At 40.0% G+C, this 26,907-nt stretch overlaps 1 protein-coding gene and 1 long non-coding RNA gene across 2 annotated transcripts; one reads left to right on the top strand and one right to left on the bottom strand.

Annotated features, from left to right (window-relative positions):
* The first annotated feature begins 4 nt into the window (after positions 1–4).
* On the top strand, positions 5–26,593 carry RHPN2 (rhophilin Rho GTPase binding protein 2). Its single transcript, XM_042821700.1, has 15 exons — positions 5–133; positions 9,645–9,760; positions 11,339–11,467; positions 14,262–14,337; positions 15,384–15,461; positions 15,949–16,073; positions 16,976–17,142; positions 19,264–19,451; positions 20,749–20,905; positions 21,372–21,491; positions 21,590–21,784; positions 22,405–22,481; positions 22,578–22,724; positions 23,543–23,698; positions 25,051–26,593. The coding sequence occupies exons 1-15, from the start codon at positions 77–79 to the stop codon at positions 25,300–25,302; spliced, it is 2,040 nt and encodes a 679-aa protein (XP_042677634.1). The 5' UTR covers positions 5–76; the 3' UTR covers positions 25,303–26,593.
* LOC122161928 lies at positions 3,175–3,995 on the bottom strand. The gene is made up of 3 exons (XR_006169348.1): positions 3,660–3,995; positions 3,397–3,468; positions 3,175–3,258 (listed from the first exon to the last, which is right to left on the bottom strand). It is a non-coding gene; the product is annotated as an uncharacterized LOC122161928 (long non-coding RNA).
* Positions 26,594–26,907: the final 314 nt, after the last annotated feature.

Here is a 26,907-nt window from a genome sequence, read left to right as displayed (position 1 = left end):
GGGGCAGCGCCGACATTTCCCGTGGGGTCGCGGCTTTCCGCAGCAGCACGGCCGAGGACAGCTCTCTTGGTCGGAGATGATGGACGCCCTGCCGGCTCGCGGCTGCCCGGAGGAGGACTGCTACTTTCGGAAGGTGAGAGGGGGGCGGAGCCCCGGGGTTCGGTGGGCTCCGGAGCTGCCGGCGCCGTCCTGATCCCAGGCGGTTCCGCCGCTCCCGGGCCGGGCTCGCGCGCACCTCCTCACGAGGAGCCCGGTTCCGCCTGGCGGCTTTTCTGCCTTTCCGTCCCTTCGTGCTGTCGTTCGCGCTCCGTCTCCGCGCTCGCTCTCGAGTAATTGCCGCGTGTAGCTGTCGGAAGCTTACTCGAGCGAGGCGGCGAAGTTAGCAGAGTCGTTAGGAAGCCTTTAATAAACATCTGCCCTCATTACTTCTCAGACGACGTGGGCGGCTCGTGCCGTGCCCGGGCTCTCGGCACGGCGGCAATTACCTCTCTGCGCTGCCCGCGGCGCTCCGCTCGCGGCCCGCCGATGCCCGCAGAAGCGCGTCCGAACGGCGCTGCCCTGCAGCGGCTGGGAGCGGCGCGGTGCTGCCGGAACGGGCGCTGTCGCGCGGGGAGCCAGGCGGGCTGAGGTGAAACTTCCCATCTTGTCCGGTTCTTTCATTTGAGTAATCCTCATATAGTATCGGGTGAGTAATCACTTAGCAGTCCTGAGCAGGAAATCGCGAAGTATGGCAGAGGTGTAATCGTTCTGAGTTCTCGTAGCTGTGCTCTGTAGCACCAGGTGCTGTGGGCTGCTGCCGTACTTGACGTGTTAGCAGAGCCTCGCAATCCCAGAGAAAGCCGAACTTGTTAAGTTAGATACAAGTTGTTTCTCTTTGCCTTGTTGTAGGGGTCCGGCTGGAGTCTGATGGCCAAGCTGTGTGCTGTAAGGAGTGGGAGGCATACGCTGCACTCAGACCGGCCATAGGATGGGGTCCTTTCTGGTTACAGCATCGTACATTACGAATAAGGTCTCATAAACAGCATCAGATCAGAGCCATCTCCATGTGCTGAAAAGTTATGGTGCTATTCCGATATGAAAGAACTCAAAGATAGATCTTACACCTTGTTATGAACATCTTCCCCACTTTTGATTTGCTTATCACAAACAAGTGCAAAATGGACAGAAATCCAATGTTAAATCTGGATGAGCTGGGGCTGCACTGGCACCTTTTCCTCTGTTCGCTCAGGAGATCTTTGGAAGGCTCATCTGGCTCTTCGGTACCATTAATATGGTTCTAAACATCAGATTAAGTTAAAAGCTGAAAGCCTTCTGTCCCTAGAAGTTAAATCTAAACAGAAAGCCAGTATTCCTTGTTACACATTAGTTGAATGGTCTCAAAGATCAGAGCTTTCATTCTAAGTAGATTCAGGAGAAGAAAACAAGTAAACAAGAAGAAAAACCTGGAATCCTGAACAGACTCACCCTGTGAAGCCAAAGCATTAACCTGGACAGAATATCTTTCTTTGGACCTTACCTGTTCATTTGAATGGTATGCTAGATGGCTTCATGTAACAAACTGGTTATTGAGCTAGTCATGTGTGTCCATGGGCTCCCCCGCCTCTCCAGAGTCCCTCTGCATTGTTTTCTGTTCCCTTAAAAAAATAAATAAATAAATAAATCACACTCTTCATTCCCTGAAGGAGTCTGAGGGTTGTTCTACTTGTTCTGCTGGTGCAGAAACACACCAATTTCCAAAAGCCATTGCGTGTGTTTTGAGATGAAAACATTTACTTAGTTGACCTTTCTAATGTATAAGCTGCAGAGCAAGATGAAAATACTTTTTTGTATCAGGACTGCTCATAAAAGGGCTCCCAAGCATTCTGTATGCAATGAGGTTGTCTTCGATACTGTAAAAGACTTTTATATATACTCTGAGATCTTAATATTGATAAAATTGAGTGGTCCATACAATATTCATTTGTTCTAGACTTTTGATGTATTTTTGTGATAAGCGGATTGCTGTGGGACGTTTCTCAAAGCTGACACAGTGCCCTTTTGCAGCCTTAAATACAAAAGAGCAGACAGTAACCCTCGCTGTACCCAAGATGCAAAATGTAAAAACTTATTTCCTAAAGTCTTATTTTCTTTTGGGTGGAGACTGGCTTTGTGTAAAGGGCAACAGGCAGAAATGGTGTAACAGAAACACAATCCTGTTTCCTTCTTTCACTCCTGTTGCCACACTAGGAAGTTAGGCTTGCTGTGACTGCCAAGTCAGTCCCAAGTGGGATGGCTGGCAGTTTCTTCTGGCAACTTTCCGTGCAGCCCTGGGGCTCTCTTCCTCCATTCATTCCCAGCCACATCAGCAGCAGCTCTGAGTCCATTCTCTCCTTTCTCCTCATGGCAAAGGCCCCTCATCTTTGCATATGCAAACTATGATTTCCTTTAAACCATTGACTTCCTTTGAGCTGGTTCTGAAGACCACTCCTCCCTCCCCCCTTTTCCTTTTATAATACCTAGTTTTGAAATAATTATGCAACCATGCAGGGTACACACAACTCTGTCAGTAATGACACTATTCCTCTTCTCCTGGCATCTCCCCTGTGAAAGGGGAACCTCTTCAACTATTTGATTAGCCACAACTAAAATTCTGAGAGGAATTTTAGGTTTAAGAAAAATAAATCCTGCTGTTGCTCTGAAAAGGATATGGCAAGGTGGAAGGGACACCCTACTTGGACTTCCATCAAAGAGGAGATGGAGATTCTTCTGGAAGTTTTTTTTTTTCTTTCTGGGAATACAATGCCTAAGCAAACTGGTTCTGCTATTGTTCTGTCTATCTCTGCCATCACGTTTGTAGATCAGTATACCCTGTGGTACAATATCAGGGCAGACTGTACCTGCAGTTCTGTGTGTGCTCCTGGATGACCAGCCTTGTGCCACAGCCTTCTTTGCATGGAGTTCCACATTATTCTCTTGGCTCTGGCCGTGAGCCTGTGAATCAGCCATGCTTATACCATACTCTGTCAAGATCCACTCCCTGGCATTTTTCCCATGAGAGAATCTACAGCAGTGGGAAGTACTGACAAAACTACAGATAAGAGCAAAGAACTTGTTTTGAAAGCAGAGCAAGGCCTTCACATAGAAGGAGTTTTCAATGCACAGTACTTAAAGGCCCATCCTCACCTACCATTTTGCTTACCTGAGATGCTTATTCCACTCCAAACGACATAGCCTGCCATAGCTCTGCATCAGATTGCCTGTTCTTCATTTACACAAGTTCTTGTGAGGAAAGCAAAAGCAAAGAACACCTTGAAAGAAGAGTTTTCTTCATTCTCTTTATTCCAGAATCAGCCCACTGAACCAGCGTGCATTAGCAGAGTAACCCAAAGAGCAGTCAGTATACAGAACTCAGGGTACCTGTGAGGCTGTGCTTGTCCACTCACAGGATTCAAAACAGAGCGGTGATCTCTTGGTAGAGTTTCATCAGCCCTAGAACATTGTTTGGTGAGTAGAAGCAAGGAAGTAGAGCAAGGAAGAGATTTCTAGCAAACTTTTTAGCATGTAACTTTTCTATTTTAGTTAATTGCATTATAATGCATTACACAGATTGGAACTTTTCAGGTTTCTTAATTAGGAAGCTGCAATAGAAGGAAAAACCCATGTTTATTTTTCAAGCTTACCTTTTTTGTAGGTCTTCAGACACATACTGGTACAGCACTAAGCATCCTATCTTCAGTTTGGTTGTCTTGGAAAGCTGTGTGGACAGGCCAAGCAGTTGAACAGATAGCTTAAAGAGCCTCAAAATTCATGTCAGTTGAGTGAAGATAATTGCTTTCTTTTCCCTTTCTGAAAGTCTAGAGACAAGAAAATTATCATGTAGACCAAGCTGATTCAGAAGGAAGAAGGTATGGTAGTCCTTCCTGCCAGGATGAAAAGGCTAAAAACAGAACGCAAGTAGTTTTGTAAATAGAGTGCCAGGCTGAAACTAACAATGATGGTAGGTATGATAAGTTGCTTGTGAATCAGCCCTAATTAATCCTCTCTCTCTTTAGCTTTTGGGCTTTCTTGTGGAGGATTTGCCCCCATGCTCTGCTGTGATTTATGGATCAGTTTACCAACCTGCTACACCTGTGCTTCCACTGGGGCTTAGCTAACGTGGCTGGTTTTAGTCATTAGTAGCCAGGCAACAATCAACATTAGCATTGACACAGCAATATTTATTTGCCTGTTTGTTCTCTCCCTGCTTGTCTAGCCAGGCCAGAAACAACATTGACGTGATTCACACCCGGCATCAGGCCATGCTCTGTCCACTCATTATATACAAATTAAAAAAAACCAAAAAACTGAAAGTAGGCCTTCATGGCCAAACCAGGAATCATTTGGAACTTGGGTCATCAAGGCACAGGCTTCTCAGACCCGGTATTAATTTTGATTTGTGAGTGGTGTGACAAGATTGTATAGATGGTATAAAAAATGTTTGGAACAATACAATTATTAATTATAAAACATTATTGTTAGTCTTTGAACACTTAGAACTGTAACATACCTGAATATGGAACAATTAGATCAGGCTCTGGATTATCAGTTCTTCCTTAACTCTCTCTTCCTTATCTTAAGCACAGATTAAAAACATCTACTGTTGAAAGGTTTGTGGTATGTGCCTAAGATTTCAGCATTGAACTAAGGGAATCTCTCAGAGAAGCTTCAACTGCAGCAGTAGGAGATGGTAAGGAAATCATCATTTAGGAGCTATTCAGAGTCCTACTGGAACTACTGGAGTGTCAGTGGTGCCATGTACCGTGACTTCTATCGCAGCCAAGGAATTTACCTGCATGAGTGGAGTTGCGTACAGGTTTAAATGCCTGGGGGCTATGGCCATTTGCATGCTCTGCAGGGTACAAGCAGCACAGGTCACACTGGCTGGGAAGGAATGTTTTATTTTAGGTAAGGAGGCACACCCAGTTTCAACTCTGTGTCACCCTGAGTGTGTGACTGGTCTAAAAGTTCAAACCACTGCCTCATAAGTCATATTCATGCTGATTTCAGATGCCTCCTTTGATTGCTCATTGTTAGGCAGTCACAATTTTTGTGTGCATCGCAACTTCAGTTCTGATGTTAAAAATACTCCTGTCTTGAAGAAGGATCTGCCAGGCACTGAAGCTAAATGCAGCTCTTCTCTGTTTGGGGCCTAGACTTTTGACAGCTTGCTTCCTTCTGTGGTGGGCCACTTCGAAGCTTGGATAAACATGAAAATATGGCCTGTATCCCTTAGACTGGGGATTTGAAGGCTCTGTCAGGTGGGAGGTAGAGGCAAGATGCTGCCCATTGACAGCTAACCTGCAGCACCCAGCTACAGGCTTGTCTGACTGTCCTCTTAGTGTCTGTGTAATCCATAGAATAAAATCTCTCCCAAATCCCATGTGAGCCCCATGGAGCCCATCAGCCGCCCTGTAGCTCTGCTTTATCTCCTGCTGCGCCCCATCTGAGAGGCAGAAAGTTGCAGCAAGATCCCAGAGGCATTCATTATGCTGTTTGCCAAATAAGCATGTGTGGGATAATGTTTAGAGGGTTAAAAGTACAAGGTGAGATATCCAGCCTCCTAAGCTCAGGCATTAATTCTAACAAGAGATGAGCAGGAATCCCACTGGAATCTGTCTGCATGCTCCATTAATTAGTCAGAGGATTGCTACGAAATGTGCATAGGCCCTGCACAGCCTTCATCAGCAGATGTGTGTTTATTTTTCTCATACCAGTGTCTGTTTCTTCTGAGCACGTTTCTACCAAGGTACACATATAACATATGGTAAGAAATTGATGTGCGGGACTTGCTTTTGGTGAGGACATAATAAAAACTTACCAGCTTCCTGGCACTGCAGTTCAGCCAAGCAGGAAGAAATGAAGTAACTAGCTAACTGAACTTCAGGTTTTAAAGAGACTGTTATTTTTTTTTTCAGAGGCTAAGAACTATAACATTTAAGCACTTCAAACAAACACACCTCTTCATGAAATGCAGCACTCTGAGGGGAAAAGGGCTCTAAAACAGATAGCAGAGTTTGAAATGTCTTTACAAGAAGTATATTTACTTTTTTTTCCCATCAAAACATGCAATGAAAACTTCAATCATACTTTATTCTTGATCACTTTTGTGACATCGTTAGTAATAAGTCACTTTGTTAATGAACTGATAACACTGCTAGTGTGTGAGTGAGGGTAAAATCCCCTTTGCTCTCTGAGTTGTCTTGCATCTGCAAAGAAATAAACAGTAATTAAATGAAACATCTCTCATTCTGTTGACAAGAAATGAAGCAGTAGGTGTGGAAACTGCTGGGAAGTTTGGCTGCCAGCTATTTAATGTCCTGAACATAAGCATTCTTGGGAATGTCCATATGTGAGCCACCTACAAATGGGGGCTGAGAAAGGACCTTTGTCATGCAGGAAGACAAAATGGAGCTTTTACACAGACCTATCTCTTAAATAATGTTTAAGCACACAGAGGTGGTGATTTACACGAGGAGAAATCTTCTCTGGATTGTCTATTTCCCATAACATTTCTTGCTGATGTTGGTTATTTTCAGTGCTCTCTCTGCATCCTTGTACCTTTCAATGTTCTGGCATCCTATACAAAGAAGAGTTGAAGCCTGCACATGAGCATAAACTAGCTGAGCATCCCCATATGTTATAGAGGGGATCTAAAAAGCAGTTTTCCATGAGGTCAAATGCAAGCTCCTTGATGGCTTTGAAGTAGGTGGGAGGTATGTGCAGTAGAAGAGCCTACTCTGAAAACATTCTTCTTTTCAAAGAAAGCCTTTCAGAAGTGAAGCACTTGAGGCACACGGGGGTGATCCCGATAGTTAGTCAGTGCCTTCTCCTTTTAGGCCTGAGGGGATTCTTTTTGCACTGGGGCATCACACAGTGATTAGAGGCTGGCCTTGAAATGAAGGGAAACACCTCTGCTGCTTTTGTTCTTTGCGGAGTTTGAGGTCGCTGCAGATTTGCACTCAGTATTCACCTGGAGTCTGTTTGATTTCTGGGCTGGATCTTGATTTGACGTCCATGGAAATAAACCAAACACTTCTGCTGAGCTTTGTTGGCTCGAGGATCGGGCAGGTGATCTTCCTGAAAAAGTTCCCAGAAGTAAAGCTGCAAAGGATTGGAATGACAACAGGAAACTTGTTGTTTGTGCAGAAAGGGCAGGGAGTTCTAGGGAGGAGCTGCAGCCCTAGAGAGAAAATGAAGTCTGGGCAGGGGATGATGCACTTGGGAGGGGTGCTTGGACAAAGGGGTTTGGGAAGAAGGGCATCCCAGGGGTCCAGAGATGAAAGGCCCAAGAATAAAGTGTTCAAGGTGAATACAAGATGCAAGACAAAGTCATTGGCAAGGTTCAAGTGCAAAGGAGCATGGATAGACCGGAAGGAGAGAGACTTTGAACATCAGTAGTAGAGAAAGACTATACAGTGTAAAGTGAAGAAAAAGCAAAATTGGAAGAACAGCAAGTGCCCAGAACAAGATGCAGGCTAAGAGCAGAAAGCAACCTGTAGGTGCAAGGCCATGTTGTTCCTATGAGTGTGCCTTGCTTTTGCCTCTGAGTAAAAATGTGTTAAAGGGCATAAAGTATTTTGTACTTCAAAGACTACTTTTAATCTGACATGAACAAAGGAAATTACTAAATATGCATGTACTCTCCAGTAAAAGTTCATCTTCTTTGTATTCTGTTTGCTACCAATGCTTTCTCATCAAGGAGAGTATGTAGCATACATCCAAGTTCTGGCCTTCTGCTGAAATTGGTGCTTCACTGTAGAAATGTTTCTATGATGAGAATAATTTAATGTGACATGTTTTTTTAAATTATCTGGCACACGATGCTTCAGAAAGCATTTACACAAGCTTTATGTCATCTTACCTATTTATTATAAACTTTTAAAAGTAAGGATTTAAAGTTAACTGTACTAGGCTATGTGCTTTCTCAGATAAGCTGATATAAACTGGATTGATCCTCTTGTTTCTCTGTTGCCAAGTTAGTTTGCTTTCACCTGCCAACCCAAATAATAATGTCGTGGTCAGAACTTTGTGTTCTATTTAAATACTTGCTTTTGATGTGCTGGTATGTTATTGCCTGACCACTCATAATTAGAGCTCGTTGAGAAACTTTTCAGTGCTATTGTGTCTCAGCCAGATTTTTCCAGTTAACATGTAAGAGGGGGATCCCAAACTGTTCATAATGTAGTGGCTGGAGGACTTGTGGGAAAACTTGCGTCAGACAGATTTGAGCCTTTTTAGTGTATAATGCAAGATTCAGCAGGACCCAGTTAAACTTCTTAACAACACCCAGCAAGGCCACTCGAAAGGTCGCGCTTCATTTAAGGGTAAACCTTAAGATGGAGTGATCTGTTTGCTTCAGAATCAGTAGTCAAGGCTGCGCGGTGTGCTGGTCAGCTGTAAGTGAACATAAAAAAAAAAAGGTGGGGGGCAGAGGCAAGGAATTGAAAAAGAAAAAAAGTGGAAGGATTCTGTATTAAAAACAAGGTGTTAAGATTGTGTTCCTCCTGGAAAGAACAGAAGTCAGACAGACACACAGTTCTGCTTGTCCGTAATCGTTTTATCTTATCAGAGCGCTCTCTGAAATACAATGGCGTGGCTCTCCTCATGTAAATGTGCAGAACCTTTGTTCTTCTACTTTTGTGTAGGTTTGCACGTACACAGAAGTATTCTTGTGAATTGTGGATTTAATGATTTACTTTTTAAGGGCTCAGTTTGCTAAGTATCTGAAGGTGCAATAACCATCTTTCCCTGTCCAGGTCTGTTGTTCCTTTATCCCATATTATTCCATGTTCCATCTTTTTTGATGTTGAGGCAGACATATGTAATCCTTGTTTGTCCAACAGATGATAAGATAAAGTAGTGGGCAGATAATACTTGGCACTGTGATAATATACAGATGAAATATTGTACAGAGTTTATCCATATTTCACATTTTTGGTGCAGTATGCAAAAGTGATGTTGCGTTAGGGCAGGGCAGACTTAAAGATCTGAGAGCATTCCCTAGATCTGAAGAAGACTGGTGCAGATAAGCAGTACTGTGCCAAAAATGAGTTTAAGGTATAAAGAAAGGAACTGGGGGAAAGAGGGGTGGGATTGTACTGAGCACCAGAAGGAACAAGAGAAGAGATCCTCTCAAAAGTTCCTAAGTCTGTGGTGCCACAAATCCTGCTTTCCGATAGAGTAGTATTTCCAGGCTTTATCTCCCAGTATGAAACTCAGATGTTTTGGAAAGGTTAAGCAGAAGCATTAGTAAGATTTATTGCCTTGCCAGGCAGCAGTTTTACAAAACCTTTAGGAACTTAATAGCGTGCTGTCAAATTCAGTTGTAATTGGACAATAGCTTCAAAGGATTTTTAGGAGAGAACAGACTGGCTCACATGTGCATAAGCTCTAAACCAAATACTTTCAGCCTAGATTTTAATGTCGAAAGCTTTGGTTACAGTGTTCCTTATGCTTTTAATAACCAAGTGTGAGAAAGGAAACGCTGTCAAAACAGTCATCTGTCATTGCTGTCAACACAGGTAACCGGTATTTGTACAGTACCCATGCCAACGGAGTTAATTCAAATGCAGGATTACTCATTTTTCAGAATGGTGTAACAACAAAACTTGTTTCTTTCATTCTAGGGATGTAATCCTCTTGCTGAGACTGGTCGAAGCAAACTACAAAATCGAAGAGCTGTCCTAAACCAACAGATCTTGAGAGCAGTAAGAATGAGAGCTGGTGCTGAAAACCTGTTACGGTATGTGCTGCTGCTTCGCAGTGCTTTAGCCTGAGCAGCAAAATGGTTTTTTGTGTGGGGGAGGAGGGAGACTTACATAATTACTGCTGGACGCTTTGTGAATCTCCCTGCTTGTCTCTGCTGGGCCCTTACCTGCTGTGAAGTGCGCTTCCAAAGCTGCGCTGTTGTAGCAAGTGGCTGCATGTTGGACTTGCTCTACCAATCTAACTCCGTCTTGCTCTGTTTGATCAACTTTATTGCTAGTAATAATGGCAAGAGAACCATATTGAGGGCAATACAGCCATATTTGAGATGTTTACCTGGATAGAACACCAGGGTTTCTGAGGGACATGCTAAAATCCTTCCTGTGGGGGCTGGTAAGCTAGACCAAACACAGAGCCTTAAAAATACTGTAACTAAACTGCTTTTAGCATCAGAGCTCACCCAGTTATCTACATGGTGCTCAAGATCCTTTCTATTCTGTATTTACATCCAGTGTGGATTATGCAGACAGCAGATTTAAACCCTGCTCAAACTAATCAGCCTCAGGAATACAATAGAAATAGAGAACTTGCAGATAAAGCACATTTATAATGTGAAATGCAAGGTTAGAATTTAATCCTTGGGATTCCCAGTTCTTCACTGAGATACTCTGCAAAACTGGAGGATGTGCCATGAGAAGCCTAGATGTATCATAAGGTTGTTCATGAATATTTATGAAGGTTAATTTTAACTTCAAGGTAAATATAAATGCTGCAAATTTAAACTTATTTTAAATTGTTGTTGTCTGATGATAATCTATCTAAAAAAGGGGTGAAATATCTTAAAGCTGGATATGAATCACTCCAGTTCACGTCTGTACTTACTGGTAATAGTTTAAGTCTCTTGTAAACAGTAATGCTGGATGGAGAATCAGGTTAGAAGTATGGATATAATGAAATATGTAAATAATAAATGGCACAGAAATGCTGTATTAATTTCCGCTGTGCTCGTGGTCCTAGAAGAATGTAAATATATGGATGGCAAAGGAACAAGCAAATCCTATTTGCATAAGAAAAAATATTATGAACATATTGTATTACAAAATCTTCCTACCTGTATTCTTGCTAGTAATGCATTATGTAATAACAGCTTCCCCATAAAACAGTTTTCTTTCATTTTTAAGATCAGAAGTCGCAGCGGATCATTATTCAGTTAATAAAGTGGGTGAATCTCTTGAAAAAACCCTTCCAAATTCCCTTCTCTACCCATCATCCTCTTCTAGGAGGAGACCACATAATCTTAAAATAAGATAGGGATTGTTTGCAAGATACTTTAATATTTTTGATTAATGTATCTGAAAATGATGCTGACTCTTTATCTCATGAAAAAATTAGCATGTGACAAACCTTCCGTGTGTCTGCATGCTGCTATCTGGAAACTATTGTCCTCTTTCGACAGAAAAGCTAATAAGTTCTGAAACATGAGGTCTTGTATCATCTCTTAAGGGGATAAAAAAAATCTGAACAATGCTGAGAATGCTAGCAGAGGGGTCAGCTCAGCTTATGTACAAAACCTGTTCCTCAGCAATAAAAAAACGATGTCTCTTTCTTTCTCCAGGGCTACCACCAACAACAAAGTACGAGAACAGGTACTACTGGAACTGAGTTTTGTAAACTCAGACCTGCAGATCTTAAAGGAGGAGTTAGAAGGACTTAATATCTCAGTAGAAGTTTATCAAAATACGGAGTAAGTTTCAAGTTACTAAATTATTAACAGAACTTGTATTTAGCACTGAAAAAGGAAACTGTTTCTAGATGAATCTGAACGCTGGACAATAATAACCTGAAAGAACACAATACTTGATAGGAAGAGAACATATTTGATGGTAGATTTGTTGACTAAGGGTTAGTCTGTGTTGTTTGTCTTTCACTTGGGAAAGGTATGTGCCTCTAATCCTTAGATACAGAGTCCCTTCGTGAAGTGGATTACGGTAAGAATTGAAAGGTCGTGGGGCAATATGGAGAAACACGTGGGACCCAGCAGCATTTCCAGCACTTGACTAACTGGCTCAGTGCGTTCTAAAGAGAGCAAACCTAGCGAATCTGTCTGTTCTCAGATGCAGTAAACACAATAATCCTCCTTAACTGGAGGATAAAGGACCAACGCTGCTTTTGGAGCTCAAAGCAGCTTTGTAATTCTTAAGATGTGTACTTCGGCGGCAGAAAGGCATAAACTAACAGACTAAAAAGAGATAGATGAAATTGGGATTGCATCAGGATGTTATTCCAGCTTTAAAAAGTATGCTAAATTTCAATACGTTCCTCAAACATAAAACTTTGAAGTTAAGCATTATTCACTGCCTGAATATTGCAAAGATTTCTCTACTGGTTAGATATCTTACTGCTCCTAGAACTAAACTTTTAATATTTGATTAACATTAGCAGCTCAAGATGCAAACTAAAGTGCTTTGTGGAGGGGGGGATAATTTTTGTTCCCTCTTAGCACTTTTCTCAGTCAGGGTTAACTTCTGGATGGATTATAGAGAAGCCTGAATGCTGAGGAGCTAAGCACAGTTTCGGTGGGGTAGGTTTCAACTGAGTTCTAACCTGATGCAAAATATCTACATTTCATTTTTCTCAAAAGAAACTTTGTACAAGTTCCTACTGCCCAACCCCATGGCAAACATTGACAGCTCTATTTGACAAAAGAAGTTTTCTGTTGAAAATTTTGCTTTTCTTTATATGCATATGTCAGCAATTAAGTAGCAGTGAAAGTTTAGGCTGTGGGAATGAGAGACTCCAGCTGTGGTAATCCTACCTCTAGCTGAAGAGGATTTGAAGTATCTGCATTCTCAGTGAAGAAGGAGCAGTAGGTCATGTGCTAGGGTGGGTAGAATTGTTGCAGCTGCGTACTACATGACTTCTCTCCTGATCCCACCTCCCAATCTGTTTTATGTTGCCTTTCTGTTGCTGTTCATTCTAAGCTGTAGATGCTTTTTACTCGTCATCCACTAAATTAATCCACACCCTCTGCAGCTGCTCTCCGGCCTTTTAATAGCAAATAGCTATGAACAATTATCCTCTGAATCTTTTGTGCATGCAGTCATCACCATGAGGTCACACCCATGCTACTAGGTTACAGGGTATTGAACTGCACCAGTTGGAAGTGTTGGCCTTCCCAGTTATTGCACACATCTCAGTTAGATTGAGGAACTTCTGCACTGATATGGAAGGTCCACCTCCCTAACTGTCCAACGCCTCCCTGATGCAATCCATGTTGACTCCATGGGTGTGACACCTTGGAAACTTGAAAAACAGAGCTTCCTCTGAGAAACAAATGCTGATGTCAACAGGAATTGTGGGTGGCAATTCCTGTAGGATTCATTAAATCAGTAAGTTAGGATTTTGCTTGCATGTATCACTTCCTTTTGATGGAAAAAATGTCGACTCAAAGTGATGTAAAAGTGTTGTGGCTTCTTCTAAACGCCTCATCAAAAATAAAATCATTTGCACTGCCTGCAGTGATGTTTTTTCACTGTGTCTCAGAAGCCCTTTCCAAGCTAGCAGAGCTGCTTTCTGGATCATGTCAACCAGTTCTAAGACTCCTCCACTGCTAAGGAAGCTGCACTGCTACTCCCGTCTCCCCCAGGTAGACTTTTCACCAGTGAGAAAGATTTTCCTCTCTTTGGTGATAAGACCATACATGAATCACACCCACACCACTTTGTGCTGGTAATGAAATTCTCTCACTGATGATTATACAGCTTGGAGGAAAAAGGAAAATATCAGATAAACCTCATAATTGCCAGAAACCAATCCATTAAACCTACTAAACAGACTATGTACCTGGAAGCAATCTTGATCTCACTATTTTGTAACTGGGTAATGTGCTTAGAGGAAAAGCAGTATATGTAGTAGAAGTAGCTTTCATGCTGAGGTGTAAGCGGTATTTTCTTTTTTTCAGTCATTGATGGTTCCATTGACTAGTGTTTAATAGTGTGATCCAATTTTAAATCCATATTCTCTTGAAGTTAGATTTTTTTTAATGTTCCAGTTCTCATCTTTATTGCCCTTTGATATTTTATAGCTGGAGTTGTTTATGAGGTTAATACCTTGTCTAGAAGCTCAGTTCTTCTAGTTTTAGGCCTTTCATTGTTGATACACTCTGGCCCTGCTTTTCCCTGTTAGACATGTATCAATTCTCTATATGAAAACATGGGTAGCGTGTAAAATACTAATGATGGTTGTTGTTAATTACTGTACCTCAATCAGGCAGATTCGTAGCAGCTGTCCATATAATTGTGCAGGTATGTAAAGGCAGAGCTGAGTGGCAGCAAGCCAGCTTTTAGGAGTTGCCTTTTCTTAGTGGAAAAACAGACTCAAATGAAGAATGCACCTCACTCTTTCCTCTAGAACTCGCAGGCTTTCTTGGGAAGGACAGAGCTTTTGTAAACTATACACTTTTTGCCTTAACCCCCATTGACATGCTAGCTTTCTGTCAACAAATGAAACAAAAGTAATTATCTTATTGATTTCCATAGAGGGACTTTCAGCATTCCCTTGGTACCTCTTGGCCTAAAGGAAACCAAAGAAGTAGACTTTACGCTCCCCCTGAAGGTAAATTTCATATTTCAGAATAAATAGTTAATGGAGTAATTTCCACTTCAGATTTGTTTGAAGAAGTAGTTTATGTATAATTTTGTTGTTGTATTTGTCTTAGAACTGAGATCCCAACGTGTTTAAAAATTACCCAGCGATTAACTGGGCTGTTGCCCTGCGCCTTAATTTACATTCCTGTGAAAAGAGAAGTGGGCATGCAGAAGCTGGTGTACTCAGTGGAGATGAAGGTTTTAACATCTGTGCAGTGCTTCACACGCACTAAGCACCACGTCCTTTAAGTCAGGCAGATCTTCCTTGTTGAGAAGCTCTAACAGTCTAAACAATGTAAAAGAATTTTGTGTAATTTTATTCTTCTCAGCCTGCGGTGAAACTATGGGATGGTTTTGTCCCTCTAGGGATATTTAGATTCTGTCTTTATTTTCAGACTTATGTTTTATGTTTTAGGTGCAGGAGCGCTTTAAGCGTGTGTGATCCTAAGTAGCATGTGACTTGAAAAAAACAATTTCTTCAGTTTTTTGTTCCCCTAAGACTGGTGATTCCCCTAAGGCTACTCCAGATGCCAAAGGAAGCAGTAACAATGATTGTACTGAGCATAATACAGTGATATTCCAGTTTCCTCTAGCCAAGCCAGCTCAGTTGGGAAGCTGTGTGCATAATTATCACTGCTTGTTGTGGGCTTTGCCAGCTGTTTGTGCAACCTTCTGTATTTTTGGACTACTGTGTATTGCACAATGCAGATTTTACCTCATGGAAAACTGCTTCTTGTATAACCATAAAAGTTGCTGCTTTTACATCTGCAGGTTAATTTGTATGCCAGGTTATTGAGCCTTTGCAACTTATGGCATTGCAACTATGTAATTTCAGTGGAATTGACAAGAATTTGGCAGTGTCTTTCTGTTAACAAGTTTTTTATGGTCACTTGATTCCCTTGTTATTTTAACACACAGAGTTCATTTGTCCTTTTCAAAACCATTACATGCTGTTGTTTTAAAACTCAGTGGAGTTGATTTAATGATTTCCTGATTCATTTACACCTTTTCTAGGACTTTATTCTGGAACATTATAGTGAAGACAGTTCAGAGTATGAAGATGAAATAGCAGACCTCGTGGATCTGAGACAAGTAAGTTTACGTATGGCATCATGAGATTTCTTCCATGAGGTCTTCTAATCTAAAGTCATAAATAATAACATTTGCATAGAATCAGTGTATGTTTTGTAGCTTACCATGTTCATATTGACTTCATTTCTGAGAAATGGAACGTGAATCTCTGCTGTCCCATAGCTTTACAATCTTACGTCTCCAGTATCATACATACAATTTCTTTGTACCTTTCATAAAATACCTGCAATCTCAGTTTAATTAGCTGCAGGACTTGCCAAACAGAACCTTCTTTCTATAAAGATTATGTGCTGCTTTGTGCAAAAGAAGACAGAAATAAAAACTTCTTTGCAGTTCATCCATATGGCCTCAAGCTTACTGTTCTCACATTCCCCACATTTCTGTGGTACACAGAAGTCCAGAGGAAGTAGAGCTTTATCCTTGGCATTTCAGTATTCATTCTGTAACCCAAGCAAATGCACCATATTCTGATTTGTTGCATTTTAAGGCCTGCCGCACTCCTAGCCGTGATGAAGCTGGCATTGAGATGTTGATGAGCTATTTCCTTCAACTTGGTTTTATAGAAAACAGATTTTTCCCACCTACCAGACACATGGGAGTGTTATTTACATGGTAAGTGTGGAGTTCATGTTTGTTTGTTTCCACCCCCCAGAGCACCGTTAATCTTTAACTGTCTTCAGCTTAGTTTGAAGCATTTCTGTGTTTTCCCCACCCTCATCCCACTGTTGTCAGTGTTTGTTTTTGTTTTTAATATGAAGTGTAAACCTGACTACAGTGTAGCCCTTTTCATGCTGTGTTAAATTATGATCTGGGTTACAGGTTTACACAAGGGAAAAAGAACATAATTTTAGACAACTGCACATATTCTCCTGGACTCTGAACTTTGTTGCCTGAAGCAGATGGGGGTCAGACCTTCCTTCAGTTTGTTGGGTATTTGGGCCAGGAGTGAAGAGTGACTTACTTTATTATAGTGGAGTGTTTGCTAAATGTTTATTGTATGTATGAAGAAGGATGGACTCCTGAATTCAGAATTTTGATTTTTTTGATTGCAAAAAGGGGACAAATGCAACGCAGCCAAGAAGAGCCATTGTATTCCCAGTCTAACTGCAAAAAGGAACTTCAAAATACTTGCTATAGGGTCTGACCATGCCAGTAGTTAATGCGTGGCAACATTTAATAGTGCATCCTAATAAAAGCTATGAGAACACAGAGACCACATAGGAATACTTCCCCAGTATGCTCTCAGCCCCTGAAAAGTTTTATAACATGCTTCTGGAGACCCTGCTTAAAAGCCTTTTGAAAGTTAAGGCTTAAATACATTCTCTGTTTTGCTCTAGTCTGTGGCACTAGATTGTCCTCAAAGAACACGATGGTATTTCTAGCCACCTTTTATTTTCACTGCAGCAGAACAGCTATTAGGAATTACACTGTTCTTTTGGAAAAACAGAACAACAGTATCTGTAGTTCAGTGGACTCTGCACATCGTAACACGTATTCTCATTATTTTTCCAAAGGTATGATTCCTTCACAGGTGTTCCTGTGTGTCAGCAAAATCTGCTGCTGGAAAAAGCGAGTATTTTATTCAATATTGGAGCCCTCTACACCCAGATTGGAACAAGATGCAATCGTCAGACCCAGGCTGGACTTGAAAATGCTGCTGATGCTTTTCAGAGAGCTGCAGGTAGAGATGCATAAAAACTAGGAAGAACTTCATGCAAATGTTTCTAATCTCAGCCTGACTTCCTGCAGATTTCTGCATTTCCCACTGACTTTTTTACACAGAAAAGATGGAATAGGGAAATTTGAGAAGCCTAGTGAAGGACTGAGATGAAGCTTTAATTCAAAACCTGGAAATGCAGTTCAAGCATGCTGGTAACAATGAATGCTGCGGTTAACGATTAACGAGCTGTAGTTCAAAGGTCTGAGTAATAGCCCTAATGCTGTTTCATTTTGTTCATTCTTTGTTTCATGTCTATAGCTGCTCTAACCTCAGTCATACTACGCTGGACAAGAAACAGTTTTAAAGGATGATAAAATGCTTAGAACCTAACTTTTCATATGGTCTCTTCATAATTAATCTCGCTTTGTTGTCTGGTGAAACTTGCAATTCATTTCAGTTTGACTGCATATTTTCCATGGAATCCAAAGGCGAACTTGGAAAACAATCTCTCTCTCAAGCAAAGAAAAATGAAAATTTTTCTAATGAAGGGAATTGGGTGCCCTAAAATAACATTACAGAAGCTGATGTTTTTTCTTCGAGTAGATTTTCTAATTTTTTGTAAATGTCATCTGTACCACAAATACTGCTTAAAGGCATTACCTACGTAATTAACACAGACTGTCAGATATTTTTGTGAGCAGCTGTTTTTCACTGTATTAGTAGCTTTAACAGCCACAAATTGTGGACTCCTTTTGAATACATAGAATGGCTATCCAGAAGATCTCCAATGTTTCTTCATGCATTTGTTAAATAGATTTTGGTTTTCAATCTTTGTATTTCATTTACAAGAAACTTGAAAGAAATTTCTCCATTCTGCTGCTACTTCTTCCATTTTGCAAGAAAAGTAACTGATTCTTACTTCAGCATATTTACAGAGCAGAACTAATTCACAAATTGAAATGCATCATCTGTACCACAGTACCTTTGCGGGGCCCCGAAGCGGAGCGCTGCAGCAGCGTTTCACTGTACCTGTGTGTGATGTAGAACATGTGCTAACCATTGCTCTGTTCTGAATGGAAATTGTTGCACAGAATTTATCCTCAACAAAGCTTTCAGTGTGTACAAGGTCCCATGTAAGCAGAACTGTGTTGAGAACCAAAAAAAAGGGTTTTTTTTTCCTGTACTTCCAGTTGCTTTCAGTTGGGTACTCGGTCAGTACGTGGTCACACCATGCAAGAGATGTAGAGATGGCCAAATTTGTGTGAGGATGTACAAGATAAAAGATACCAACATCACATAGAAATTGAAAAATACCAGAAAGTGGTGGTAGAAAACATACTGCAACATGGCAGAACAAAAAGAAATGATAAGATGTGAGATTACAGAAGGTGGGACGCTTAGAAAGCAGAGGCCTTATCATTACACTTGGTAGCGTTATCAGCAATTAGCAGGCGAGTAGAACCAACTAAAACAGTTGGATGACGTGCGTGCTGAGGTTACACTTTTGTCCATGAACCTGTTACTTAATATTTGCACTACAGTTGGTGTTTGTTTCTAATTTGATAAATGATAAAAGTGATTAGGATGTTGATGGAACCAAACATCTAGAACAGAGCCTTATTTTTCCCTATTAAATATATTGTTCTAGTTTACTTAAAGGGATGGAACTGAGCTTTTATTCAGATACACTGTGAATTTAGCAGCAGCTACAAAGGAGACATAATTAGTAAGTTTAAATACATTTTTCTCCCACCACTGAAAGGTTCTACTTGTGCAGATGTTTTTTGTTTCTTGTCCTGTATGTAGGTCTGGCCTACCATTCCCATATAAAAATTGCATTCAGTTCAGCATAGCTTTCTGGTCAGTGCCAAGAATCATTACAGGCAAATCTGAAAGTACTTCTACCCTTAGAAGCTGTAACTTCTGGTGCTCTCCTGAATTGTGATTTTGAGATCTGTGTGTTTTATAGGAATGTAAACCAAAATCAGTAGGTCACTTTAATTTCTGCGTGCACCAAGAATTCCTCAGATTGCTATAGTTCAATATGAGCAAGTATGTTTTCAATCTTCTTATCATACATGGTAGAATTAAGATCAGTTCTTTCTGTTTTTGTAATGCCAACGAATAATGTTGTCATTTCAGGAGTCCTAAGCTACTTAAAGGAGACCTTTACTCACACACCAAGTTATGACATGAGCCCAGCTATGCTGAACGTACTCGTGAAGATGATGCTTGCTCAAGCTCAAGAGTGTGCTTTTGAGCAGATCAGTCTCCCTGGAATACGCAATGAGTTTTTCACACTAGTGAAAATGACACAGGAAGTTGCCAAGGTAAAATAAGAGCCTTCATATCTACTCTTTCAAAATAAGTATTTCCACTGCTGAGTTACAAGATAAAGCCTCTAGGAATATTATCAGAATTTGTTAAACCTAAATGTTAACAACCACTACTGAAAACCCAAAGTAGCAAGGGACAGCACTGAAGTTGTATTGAGAATTGCAACCCTTCAGAAGATGAAAACGTGAATACCTGCAATTCAATTATCATTACATTAGAATTATTAACTATTATTCAACTTAACTATTTTAAGTTGAATAAAAACATCTAAAGAACACTTGGACAGCAAACTTGTCAAAGGATTTTTCAAAAGCAGTTTACTATATTGTTCTTTCAAACAGTACAATCTTGGCCACAGTTCAACACAGAAAGGGGCAGGGTTGTTTGCGGGTCCTTCCATTAACTGCTGAACGCTCAACCTGTCCATAATTTCCCGACAGCTTGAGGTTATGCAAACTTAAGAAGCTAAAGTCCAAAAGAAAAACTGAATTGTGACTGGGAGAAGGATGCAGAATGAGATTGGTAGGTAGTGCAAGGCTGTCTTGGAACTCGTATGAAAAATGGAGTGGTGGGCTGTGCCTTAGAAGGTTGAATTAATTCTTGATATTGTTGACATCAAAATGAGGATAGGCCAACAGATCTGGATATGCTTTCTGAGCCAGATGTATAAATGGCTCCATACTAGCTAACATAGGCAAGGCCTTTCCTACCAACCCTGCAAAGCTGCCATGAATTACTTCTAGAGTTGTTAAGTAGCAGGGAAAGATTTGGGGATTCAATTAAAGCAGCATTTACTGCTGGAAAAGCTATTTCCATAAAGGATAAAAAGGAATCAAGGATAGCAGCCAGATTTAACTTGACCATACAAACTTAAGGGTGGATGTGACTCCACAGTTTCAGAAGTGAAGTGCAAATCTAGTAAAGTAATTGACATATTGAACTCTCTTAGCTGAATTAACATGATGAAATGTATTTGCAAATTAAGTTTATTATATGGCATTTTTGTGGAACTCTGAAGCCATATTGATCAACTAACTTAATCCACCTGTTCTTGTACAGAATCAGTTCTTGTTTTTTTGTGAGAAAAAGAAATCAGAGGTGGAATTTCATTTTTTCTTAAAACTTTGTTTCAATCCTTTTCAACAGCATTTGTAGCTTTTTCTTTTTCTCCTCTTTGATGAGATGCATGTGAAATTGTCTTAAGGCTTAATATAATATCCCTTGATTGAGTAGCTGAGCTCCTACCAAGTAATGTTAACTCTCATACTTCAATTCTATGCTTTGTTTTAGGTGGGAGAGGTTTACATGATGGTTAACACTGCAGTGACTCAGGAACCAGTGAAAGAAAATATCCCGTATTCCTGGTCTAAACTGGTACAAATAAAAGCAGACCACTACAGAGCTCTGGCACATTACTTCCTTGCCACCATTCTGTGTGACCATGAATGTAAGAATGGTAGATTTATTATATATTCATATAAAGAACACCAACAAATGCAATAAACAATTATAATTTCTGTGAATAAGACAAGGAGCCTGGAACTTTGTGATTTCAATCTGTTATTTTGTGGTCATTTCTTGTTCAAATACAAGGCAGTCTTCTTTGTCCTTCACAGAAGAACGAAAATTCAATACACATACTTTTGCAGAAACAGAAGATATGTTATATCCATTAATCCATTATATGCTACTAAGTTGTTCAATTCTTGTGATTCTGTTCTGATATATAAGCGTTTTTGCATCCTGATAAAACTTACATGAGCTGTAAAAACTGGAAATTCACATCAGTATATATCTGTAAAATATTTGATCAGATTTGCAAAGAAAGTAGTAGCTAATGCACAACAATACACCTAAAGGAGTGGGCTATGAAGAGATGTTCAATGACTAAAATTCTGTGTCAATTCTTGTAGTGCAGTCCAATGATGATGAAGATCAGCAGGAAAAAGCCTTATCTCAGCTGTATGACTACGTCCCAGAAGGTGTGATGATTCTCACCATTTTAAAGGACAAAGTTCAGAGAAAACAACTAGGTAATTGCCAGTGTCATCCGGCTAATGTATAAAAGATGAAAATAATCTTTTCTTTTTGCATCTGTGGAAGACAACTCAGTTCTGGTTTTTTTTTTCAGGGAAGGCCCATTTACACAAAGCCATTGTTTACCACGAAGAAGCTCTAAGAGTCTGTGGTTTGTGCAAAAAACTTCGAAACATTGAAGTTCTTCTGGAGGTTCTGACAGCTGCACATAAGCGCTCACTTCTCAAATATGCTCAGCAGGAGACAGAAGATGACTTTCTCAGTCTAATCCAGGCTCCAGATATTCTTCGTAAGTATCCACAGTGAGAAATAAAGGCATCTAACAGAGTGTTTCATGATGATCCCCTTCAGGGGACTAACAGAATAATCTTCAGATCACACTAAGAAATCTAGGAAAGGCTTGAAAGAAAAAAGGAGGAGGTAGATAATGGATGTGCCTGAAGGAGGTAAAAAAGATGGTGTTAGAAGATGAATTAAGACCTACTAGCAATGGTAGCAATAGTGTGCTCTGTTATCTGTTGTGGCATGAAATATTTGCATGAAGGATGAGATAAGTACTTGCACGGGGATATGACTTTATTATACAATTTCTCTAATATTAAAATATATTTAGATGTTTACTTATCTGATTCTGTGATACATGTGTATGTACATGTATGCATACGCATATAAAGAGGACAATATCAGTGTTTTGTTGGAAAGGATTATTTTAAACTTTCTGTATTGATATTATGATTTCTGAAGGTATTTTTTAAGGTGATTTAAAAATTTGTCTTGCACATTTCCACAAAAATTAGGTTTTCTACTAGTAAGAATTTAAGGTAAATTTCTATCTAGCTTAGAACACAAGAAATTCATGTCTTAACTAATACTGGAGAGAAAATGAATGTGCTTTTCTTTTTGTTTTAGCTAAAACAGAGCATAAAGTAGAAATGGTTGCTCCTCAGTTTTCCAAGGTGAAAGTTGAAGACTTTTTTCACAGACTGGTATGTAACATGCTAATGCCCACCAGCCTCTCATGCACGTTATGTGTAACCATCAGACAAGAAAGCACTACATGCTTACTGCTGTGTTACCTGCAGGGCCCGCTGTCAGTGTTCTCAGCCAAGCAGAGATGGACGGCTCCACGTACCATTCACTTCCACTGTGAAACAGGAGAGCTGGGATTCAGCCTTAAAGGAGGTTCACCAGTACAGATTTACTGTCTTGATCCAGTTTGTTCTGCAGCAGTAAGTAGATTGGTGCAATATTAATGATTTATCTTTAGCACTGCAGTCTTTTAAAAGTGGTTTTAGTTTGTTCATATCTGTGTATGGAGTATTTACTGAGATCTAGTGTGTGTCAGTGTAGTCAGTTAATGCAATCTGGACACACTTTTAGTACAGTATACACCTTAGTTGCTAGAGAATCTATATCCTTGACATCACATTACACTACTGTACATTTCTTTCATTGTTTTCAGTAGATAGAAAGTCCCAAACATAAAAAAGCAAGTATGTTATTCCCCATCTAATTTGGGAAACTGGAAGAAACAAAGAAAAGTAGCTACAACAGTAAGGATGAGGCTCAGGATGTACCCGAGGAAAAAGAACACTTAAGTGGTTTTTGATATGTTGTTGTTTTATGAAAGGGAATCAACACACTGAGGTTACTACAGCATAGTTACAGCAAAGGCAGAAGCAACCACATGATACAAAAAAGCTGACAGAATAGAAATAGAAACTGGAGAACATGCCTCATGGGAATGATAAGATAACAGAAAAACTTGGGATTTAACTTGGGAGAAAAAAAAAGGATGTAAAACTAGCCAAGAGAATACCAAAATCGCATGTATCAACAGTAACTCCACAAAGTATGTAATTTCTGTACTTGAAATATCTGCATCTTTTTATGCTAGTTATAAGTTTTTGTTCCACATGTCTGACTAGACAGTTGCTTCATGGCTACTGTGAGGGAAATGCCTTTAGGGCAAATACTGCCTGATGACAAGAAACATTTTACGTGCCTTTATAATTCCTGATAGTAACTCATGCACAATTTTTGACAGTCAGCGGGCCTAAAAGAAGGTGATTACATTGTTTCAATTGGTGGAGTGGATTGCAAATGGCTTGGAGTGAATGAGGTTCTGGAAAAATTCGAAAGTGTGGGAGAGCAGCCCATTGAGGTTGAGGTTATCAGCTGCCAGGATACAACAGCATCTGTGGTACGTAATGAGGCAAATACACTTGTGGATTTGATGTGGGAGGCTTTTGTTGGTTTTTTTTCCCTCTGGCTTCAGACCTTGATTAATGTTTACTTTCAATTCACCTAGATATCCCACTTTGCAAGTGAACAGATAGTGCATTTAAACATCTGGTACTTTTTAAACAGTCCATTTAAAATCAGTAGAACTTGCATCATGACTTAGAAAGCTAAAGTGAAGTCTGTGTGCATAAGAATGGTTTGGGGCAGATTTTTTTTGTTGTTGGCAGCTTTACTTTTGTGTCTGTGTGTTAGTGGAACTACTGGGATTAAATATGCCCTAGAATTCATATTGCAATTAATTTTCCCCTAACTTGTTGCAGAGAATTTAAAAAAATTACCATCCTGTATGGCACAAGAAGAGCCATAGTGAAACAATAATTGAGTGCAGTAGAGCATCCAAGTCTACATGCTCCTTTTCTATTTGCTGTTAGCATAAATGACCTATATCATTTGTAGAAGAATTTACAGATCGGTGTATGTTTTTATCTTGGGGTATTTTAACTGTCTAGTCAGTCACAAAACTGCCATAGAAACTTTAGACTAAGGAAATGTGATCACAAGTTTAAAAAACGTTAAGCCCTAAAAACATTATTTGTGGTAAGGGAACATGTAGTTCAGCTAAATCCAGTGCTTCATGCCTCTAGCATTTCCTGGCAAGCTTAGACACTAGAATGCTTGTTGCCTTAAAAGTGATCAAGGTGCCCTCACTGCCACTGGATTTCCTTGTTTGAAATTCATTTTCCTTACTGACCACAAGGAATTGCATGCCTGTCATTCCAAGCTGCTGCTGGACACAAAAGGGCTACATTACAATCAGGCACGGCTAAGAAAAGGCAGAGGGCTGCGCCTGCCAGATAACCCAAAACGTTCTACATTAGCACTTGTAATAGCTGCAGTCAACATGGAGTTTGTTCAGAGCATTTACCAAAAACTCTAAAGACTTTCTGGACTCCAGGGACAACAGAGACTCGCCTTGAGGGATTAGTGCAAGAGCTGCATGCCCAAGTGTTGTAGAGAGGTTGCTGTATATGTCATGCAGCACTTACTGGCTTTTGTGTAACTGTAACAGCACCACCACTGTACAGGGACTTGTGAATCTTTTAGATTTGCACAGTAAACCCCTTCAGTCTGCAAGGGCAAAATACCAGAAATCCCAGCGCGCTGAAGGACTTTGTGTTCTGTACTAATTAGCACAGAATGCTTGCTGTAGTCTGCCTTGGAAAACTATTTGCACAGTAATCTTTTGTTGCCTTCAAATTGTTGACCCATTTTCAGTGACTGGTGCTTATAATTCTTCTCTCTTTCCTACAGCATAACAAGAGTGCCACTTACTCTGTGGGAATGCAGAAGACATACTCCCTGATCTGTTTAGCCATGGAAGAGAACAAGACTGATCAGGCTAAGAAAGCCCCACTCAAACTGCCTTTTCTAAGCTGGGGAACTAAAAACAGACAGAAGTCTGCAAGCACCCTCTGCCTTCCTTCAGCTGTGGCTGGAAGTTCTCAGGTTAAGAAAAAGTTTTCTCCCTTCACGTTTCTGGGTACAGAAAGTTCACTGTACTGAATCTTTCTGAAGGAGCCATGAAGTTTTTTCTTTTAAATGTATATAAAACACATTGATCAATGTTATCTTTATCTATACATGTGTATAACTTCAGACAAGTGCCACTGACTTCACTTACTATGAAGATCAGAGTTTGGCAGAAACTGTAGAACTGGAGTCAATTTGAAGGTTAGAACAAAATGGTTTGAGAGATGGAAAAAAGTTTGTTGATGATTAAATGGCTTGCAGAGACAGGATTCCTTTGGAATTTCAAAATACAGTATCATCACCAATTTTTGTAACTATTGTAGATGGGAGTTATTTATTACAAACTTGATGCTGCATGCAAAACAGTAGGGAACACAGTGAAGGATGATTTTGCTGTAAAAATGTAGAGTTCATAATAAGTTGCTTAACACTACTTCACAGAATTATCTTAAAGAACAAAGGAGAGAGGAAGCTGTTACAGAAAATAGCTTTCTGCAAAGGGTGGTCTAACAGTTGTTTTTATGCATAAACGTTCTCTGAGAGCACGAGGTATATTCTGTGGAATAGCTGACATGACTTAGCAACAGAATTAGAAGGCTCAGAAGTCATACAGTCTTTTGAACTACAAAGGACTTTGACTCTGCTCTTTTCTGATCGAGGTTACGTGTGCATTATTAAAAACAGGTTGTTTGCCAGACTTGAAATTATTTAACCTAGTTACAAGATGATCTGCATTTCATTACTCTTGTTAAAATTGATAGTTGTGGAACAAATCTCAAAACTGACATTTTCTAGTATATTGACCAAGAATATGTAAGTTGTAGTGACACTTTCAAAACATGAGGAAAAAAAGTCCTTAGAAATCACAGTGGGAGACTATTATTGTGCCAGGTAAGAAAACTGATATGAAATCTTCTACTTCTTGGAACATCTCATGAGCATGTATTGACAAGGAGATGAAAAACCTCTGAGTATTTCTGCTAAACTCTTCTATTTTATGAAATTAATTGAAAGTTGCTAACACTTTAGTGTTAGTTAATGTTGCTATCTACAGAGTAGATATTTGCTGTTTGATACTCAAAACTTATGGGAAAGCTTGTGTCTGGGTGTAAACTTCAGAGGTGTCATTTTTAGTTTCTTAATAATAGGTGTAAATATGTTAATGACTTATTTAAGAATAAAAATCAGATGCTGCCATTGGGTAATGACTCTTTGATTCTACTGCTGCTTGGAAAATAAAACGTGTTACAAGTTTTTACTACTTTCTGGTACCATACCCCTGCAGGTTTCTGTAATGCTCCTTTCAATAAAAGTATCTCCATTCCTTAGGTCTCTCAGCTGCATGCCTTCCCCTTCCCACCATCACTGGTCCCTGAGGAAACACAGGGCTGGGGGCCTTCTTCACACTCGAGCAAAAATTGGGGCTTTAAGTGCCATATGAATCCATATTTACTACTTTCTAGCAGCTATTTAAAGATTAACTTTACAGTGAGTGGCAGGCAATAGCTAACAAGATAAATACTCATTTCACAGCAAATTAAGACTTCAGCACTTTCATCATATGCTTCTAATGATATGGAATATACAAGGCTATTTTAAAATCCTATAAAATCAAAGTTTGCCACAGATTAATGCTTC

The sequence above is a fragment of the Centrocercus urophasianus genome, unplaced genomic scaffold, assembly GCF_019232065.1.
Source record: "Centrocercus urophasianus isolate 14NV4802_14NV808 unplaced genomic scaffold, USGS_Curo_1.0 seq_2, whole genome shotgun sequence".
Lineage (NCBI taxonomy): Eukaryota > Metazoa > Chordata > Aves > Galliformes > Phasianidae > Centrocercus > Centrocercus urophasianus.
This window is presented reverse-complemented; position numbering and strand designations above follow the sequence as displayed.